At 36.7% G+C, this 6,101-nt stretch overlaps 1 protein-coding gene across 3 annotated transcripts; it reads left to right on the forward strand.

The window, feature by feature from the left end:
* The first annotated feature begins 653 nt into the window (after positions 1–653).
* On the forward strand, positions 654–2,716 carry LOC9636472 (ribulose-1,5 bisphosphate carboxylase/oxygenase large subunit N-methyltransferase, chloroplastic). Of its 3 annotated transcripts, XM_024679716.1 has the most exons (12): positions 654–944; positions 993–1,156; positions 1,208–1,291; positions 1,344–1,401; positions 1,450–1,503; positions 1,553–1,624; positions 1,676–1,756; positions 1,807–1,976; positions 2,038–2,140; positions 2,208–2,342; positions 2,398–2,487; positions 2,539–2,716. In XM_024679716.1, the coding sequence occupies exons 1-12, from the start codon at positions 669–671 to the stop codon at positions 2,623–2,625; spliced, it is 1,374 nt and encodes a 457-aa protein (XP_024535484.1). In that variant the 5' UTR covers positions 654–668; the 3' UTR covers positions 2,626–2,716. The 3 variants fall into 3 exon arrangements, 2 of the variants coding, with proteins under 2 accessions (XP_024535484.1, XP_024535483.1); XM_024679715.1 differs by having other exon boundaries at positions 1,344–1,503; XR_002992911.1 differs by lacking the exon at positions 2,539–2,716 and having other exon boundaries at positions 1,344–1,503; positions 2,221–2,342.
* Positions 2,717–6,101: the final 3,385 nt, after the last annotated feature.

Raw genomic sequence — 6,101 nt, forward strand, 5'->3', positions numbered from 1 at the left:
ACGTTCCAAGTCACGGTGTTGTGTCCTGTGCTGGCCACTGAGTCGAAAACTTTGTGAGCTTCTGCAATGCAGCCACACCGTCCGTAGAAGCCCAGCAGAGAATTCATGACAACCACCTCAACTTCCATCTCGGCATGATGGATCTGCTGGTGGATGGCCCTTCCAGTCTCCAGAACCATGGAGCTCCCACAGACCTAGAGTGTGGCAGCATAAGTTAGAGGGTTGGGTACTAGGCCTTGGACTTGCTGCATCCACAAGAAGAGATCCAGCACATCTAGTGATTGCTCCACCTGGACATATCTAAGCATCAGCATCATCCATGAGACAATGTTGTGCCTTTCTATTTGGTCGAAGACTCTCTGTGTGTCCACCTCTTTGTAAACCACCCAGCATTTGCTGAGCAAGTATTCGTATTTAAATAATATATTATATGTAAATCTTATACCTTTAAATTAGTAGTTTATCCAGTTTTTTAATGTATAATTAATAGTGCAAATGTGAATTTGGAAATCAAAAGCTCCCGTGTCTGCAAATTCTTTCTTCTCCTTTTCTTAATCTCTCTATGAACTATATTTTTACAGTTAGCCAATCAACTATGCTTTTAAATTTTATAGCACGCCTAAAACCCTGGTCAACGTGGTTTGATAGTGGCCGTTCGATAGTTCTCAATGGCGCTCTTGTATCCAGCCAGAGCGCCCGTTCTTCACCGCCCTAGGCTCGCTTGCCGGGCGTCCTCCGTGCCCTGGGGCTGCGACACCGATTCCAGTGCCTTAAATTCAGGGATTGCGCTCCAGCAATGGCTATCGCAGGCTGGATTGCCAATCCAGAAGGTGGAGCTCAAGAATGTAGGCGCCGGAGGGCGAGGTCTCGTCTCCAAGCGCATGCTCTACAAGGGCGATCGCTTGCTCTTTCTTCCGGCAACGCTGGCCATCACCACGGAATCGGTAGGCAAGATTTATTGGGATATTTTTCCATGAATGGATTTCGTGTAGGAATGGGCGTGCGCTGAGGCTGGAAAAGTGATAAGAGCGAAGGATTTGCCGGAATGGCCGTTTCTCGCGTGTTACCTCATCTCTGAGGCGTCCCTGGGAAAGAGCTCCCCATGGTATCCTTACATTGCGGCTTTGCCGCGGCGTCCGGGCTCAATCTTACTATGGTATGTCGAATTTTTGTGATTGATAAAAAACCTTTGGCTAGCTTAAACCAGGACAGCTTTGGATGTCGAGGCTCACTTGTCCGCGACCTCTATCAAGGATCGAGCGCTTCAGTGCGTACGTGAAGTCGAAGACACGTAAGATCTTCCTTCTTTTCTGCTTCTTTGTGTTTTACTTTGCTTCTTGTAGGTTCAATGATCTGAATAAGCAAGTTTTCATGAAGAACAGGGAGGAGTTTCCTCCCGAGGTAGCTATCAACTCGATTTATATATTGGCATCTTTGCTGTTGAATCAGGTCTTCAACTTGGAGTCTTTCAAATGGGCTTTTGGAATTCTATTCTCTCGTCTTGTAAGTAGTAAGAGAATCGAGAGAAAGTTCTCATCGGATGTTCATACAGGTTCGTTTGCCATCGCTCGGACAAAAGCTTGCACTTATTCCTTTTGGAGATATGCTCAACCATGACACTGAGGTCTTTGGTCGAGACATTTATCAGTTTATTTGAATCAGGGTCTGCAAGCAGGTTACGACTTTCTTGGACTTCGATTCAGGCTCAAAGTCTATAACTTGCACATTGGATCGTGGTTATGAAAGCAACAAAGAGGTAAACGACTATTCTATCCGTCCAATGCCTTGATTGCGATTCTTTGGCAGGTTTTTATTTCTTATGGAAAGAGGTCGAACGGCGAGCTGCTTGTAGCTTATGGCTTTGTTCCTTCCGGGAAAAACTCAGAAGATAGTGTAAGCATCACCCTTGGTTTGGATCCAGCAGATGAAATGTACGAGGCAAAATTGGGAGCACTCAAGGAGCATGGCCTCTCTCCGTATCCTTGGAAAACTCGCTAAACCTTTCTTGGTATACCCTTGACAATATACTGGCAAAAGGCAACAAAGTTATCCGATCAAACTGAAGGGCTGGCCAGTACAACTCACCGCCTTTGCTCGCCTAATAACAAGTCCTCCTTCCCAGCTCCACCGATACTCAGAGGTACACGTCTTTATGTTAATTCCATTTTCACTCGAATTTTTAAACTATGTTGAAAACCAAATCATAGCTCACGTCTGCAGCAACTGAGAAACAAGGAAGGAGGATGCAGCCGGTATTCACGACTGAAGAACAAATGAAGGCTTACGAGATGATCCTCTCAGCTTGCAAGCAAGCCATCGCAGCTAGCAAAAACTACTTGGAGGTAGAGCAAGGAATTGTTTCGTTTCAACTAATGTTTCAATTTTTATTTCTTGCAGAGCAAGGAAGTTCCAAGGCATGGTTCCCTCCCCAAGCTCGCTAGCGCCTTGTGCGAGAGCGAGCTCAAGATTTTGTACCGGAACGAATATGTAAGTCAAACCAAACGCTGCAAGATTATATCAAGCTGACGAATTTTATAGATCTTGAGAAGCGAGCTACGTGACCTCCGGTCTGGCAAAAACAGCGGCCTGCTCGGCAAAGTTAGCAGTATGTTCTTTAGAGACTAACGGGCATAAGATTAACGGTGTTATAATTATTCTCTTTCAAACTAGCATTGTTATGAATCATGACATTGAAGAAATTTTCCCATTTTCGTTAGTAATGTTTTATAATTAACATATAATTAATAACTTTAAATTATTAAATTAAGATGTTAACTAGTTTTATATTTCTAGCATTTATTAGCATTTTTGCTAAAAATATTTATAATTAAACTTAATGTTATAACTATATAATATTAACCATTTCAAGGGAAATTAATAGAATACCAACTTCTTTTAGGTCAATGTTTCACAAAGATATTTTATCAATCAATTCAAATAACAATATTGGATTACCATTTCTGTTTTGAATACAATTGAATTCAATAAGTAAAGTTGAAATAATGCTAGGATTTTATATAAAAAAACCATTATCTGAAATCTTAGTTAACTCTATGGCAACAAATATATGATTGCACATGCCTACATTATATATTTACACATGTGCAGATTTATATTTTTGTTTTGAGTTGCATGCAAAAAATATTCAATCACTTTTTGATTGTTATATATAGGTAGTAATCAATTATTATAGAGGTGAGCTTGATTGATTAGAGCATGAAGGTGAGCACAAAGCCTTTTGTTAGATGTTTGGAGTGTTGAGTGAAATGGTTTTCCACAAGTAAGTGAATTTTACTGTAGTTGTAGTAAAGCATTAATTCCATTGATTTCCCACATTTATAATCATGTGTACATATTTTTTACATTATAGTGATTTATTACTCTTGGGCATGTTGGTTTGTTGTGCTTGGGATTAATGTGTAAACTACTTTCCATTACCTTCACTAATAAGAGTGTCTAAAGCACATGGCAATAACAAACTCAACCTACAACATCTAAAAGATGCTCAAAATCCAACTCATCTAAACCTTGCTTATATATTATAAAATTTGTTGTGGAGTCAAAATTTATATAAAACAAACTCACATACATGGCACTGACCTGGACTTTTGAATGCATATGTGGCAAATGAAAGACATGCTCATGTGTTGAAAAGAAATTTTATCAAATTTTTTTTTTTTATAAGCCATATATGTGATGTGTTTTTATTTCATATATTTCGTAAGCTTCTACATTTTTTTGCTAGGCCACCCACCCTAGGTATACCTCCCCCTTGAGAGGTGTGCCTCCCACAAAAAACTGTCATTATAACTTTCTTTGAAACTATTTTATGGCCTGTGGGATTTAAGGTTGGAACACCTTAGGCTTCACTCTTTGTTCATTTCATTGGTACTGGAGATAGAACTCTTATTTTTAAATAGTAAATTCTGCAGCTTCATATATTATTATTTAAAAAAAAACCATTTCATCATTACCTATTATGTCAGAAAATATAATATTTAAAATGTTAATCAGAAAATAAATATAGATTCATATAACTCCAAAAATCAACAACTTAGTGCATCAAAAGCTAAATATTAGATGTGATTATTTTATATAGACCTTAATAAAAATTATATCAGCATGCCACATCAATATTTATTGCCAACACAATTTTTAGTCTCTTGAAATAAAAATTCACATTTATATTTAGATTGTACTTTAATAATATATGCAGCAAATAAACTTCTATAGGTAAAAAATATAAAAAAGATCTATAATTTTTGTAAGATTACAAGATGGGAATCTAGTTTTATATTGTTCTGGTGAAAATTATTTATGGCATTCAAATACTTACTGTAATAATAAAAAATGCCATTAAAATTTATAGTTGTTATTGCAAAGTGATTATAACTTAATTTTTTACATATCAAATAACATTAAATATTAAGTCATTAATTGAACCCGTATGGCATTCTGGTAAAAGAAGTTCAATAGACCAATGTAAAATCCATTTGCATTTGTAAAGTATTATCAAAATAATTGTTGTGTATTGCATTACAGCTGGTTTTTTGTTATACATTATCTAATATATTTATTTTGTTACAGTTTTCTAGCTATTATTACTTTTACATTCTTTAAAATATCTTTTATTTTTTATATTGTGCAATATTTGGTTTTTCTTCTTTATTTTCTAAATATTATTTTTACTATATTTTAATTTATTAAATATTTTTGATATATTTTATAATTTCTATAATTATTTATACCAGGTTTTAAATATATTTATTATTATTTTATTATCATTTTGATTTATTTATAATAACATAAATTCTTTTTAATATAAAGTTACTCTTTATATATTATTTATACCAATAAATATATAATATATAAATATAAGTGGTAGTCCAGAATAATATAGTTAAAAAATATACAAATTTAAGAAATATATATTTTGCTTAATAATTGGAAAAGAAGGACTTTGTGGAAGAATGTTTCCCTTATGTGAAAATGGTACTTGTCATTTTTCCTAGCATTTATTGATAATCTCTTGGAACACTTGTTTCCATATTAGTTTTTGTATAGCCATGAATTCCCAACACCCTCGGGGTGGTCACTCTTATATAATTGTATATATCATCTGCATGTACAGATTGGGGTTATTTTGGGTGCAAACCGTACGTATACATACAGGCCTTAGGGTTGAGTTTAATTTGAAAAATTTCGTAGGTACGGGTAGGGGCGGAGGCAGAGCTCCTCTAGGGTTCTCTACAGTAGCAGGCTGTAGAGGGCAATAGATCTCAGGCACAGTAGGTATGGAGCGTGATGTTATTGTGTATGTAGAGGATGGGGATCAAAAGAAGCCTGTGGGTTTCGTTAGGGTTCAGAGGGAGTGTTCTTATCATCAGCTCCGCGAAGCTATTGTTTCAGACAAGATTGAGGGTCTTGTTAAGAGTGATTTTGTCTTCTTAGGTGCCCTTTCCCTTGCAATGACATGTAGGCAGGAGAGATATCCATTTTTTGGAGCTAAAGTTCTGGTTCGTGTGCTTAATCTTGTAGTAATAGAACCAATTCAAGAGGGGCAATCTTCAGTAGCAACCAGTGAAGCTCATGAAGAAGATTCAACTGGATTTTTACCTGGTTTGAATTCCAAACTTGCTTCAGCTAGAGATACATGACTGGAAGAGATCGTTCAAGCAGAATGAGAGAAAGTTGAGAGCAAAAGGGAGGAAAGACAGGTTTGAATTGTTTTCATATGACTGGGATGGATGTGCTCACTTCAAAATCATGTGTCAGGAGTGTGGAATTGTTTATGGAGGAGGCCTGAAAGACACCTGTTACAATTTCGTTTCAAAGCACTGCAGTGGAGCTAGGCATGAAGCAAACTACATGAAAAATCAGCTGCAGCGGGAGAAAAATGATCAGGAAAAAGCTGATGCGGAAAGTCCTATAGAGGGTGCTAATGAAGGTGCTAAACTTGCTAGTCATGAGGAAATAAAAAACGAAGTGGAGAAGCTGATGAATGAAACCGTGGAAAGGTTTTGCGATGAGAACAATGTTTGCTTCACTCTCTACGAACTAAGTGTAGGAAATTTTGAGAGAAGGAACAACATTCGGGTTGT

This window comes from Selaginella moellendorffii, unplaced genomic scaffold (genome assembly GCF_000143415.4).
Source record: "Selaginella moellendorffii unplaced genomic scaffold, v1.0 SELMOscaffold_25, whole genome shotgun sequence".
Taxonomy (NCBI): domain Eukaryota; kingdom Viridiplantae; phylum Streptophyta; class Lycopodiopsida; order Selaginellales; family Selaginellaceae; genus Selaginella; species Selaginella moellendorffii.

What these genes read in the sequence shown, in the direction of transcription:
- LOC9636472 (XM_024679715.1), top strand. Translation starts at nt 669, where the DNA reads ATGGCGCTCTTGTATCCAGCCAGAGCGCCCGTTCTTCACCGCCCTAGG. An exon ending in GAATTCTATTCTCTCGTCTT is followed by an intron (nt 1,504 to 1,552) that starts GTAAGTAGTAAG and finishes ATGTTCATACAG; the next exon opens with GTTCGTTTGCCATCGCTCGG. An exon ending in AAGGAGCATGGCCTCTCTCC is followed by an intron (nt 1,977 to 2,037) that starts GTATCCTTGGAA and finishes TACTGGCAAAAG; the next exon opens with GCAACAAAGTTATCCGATCA.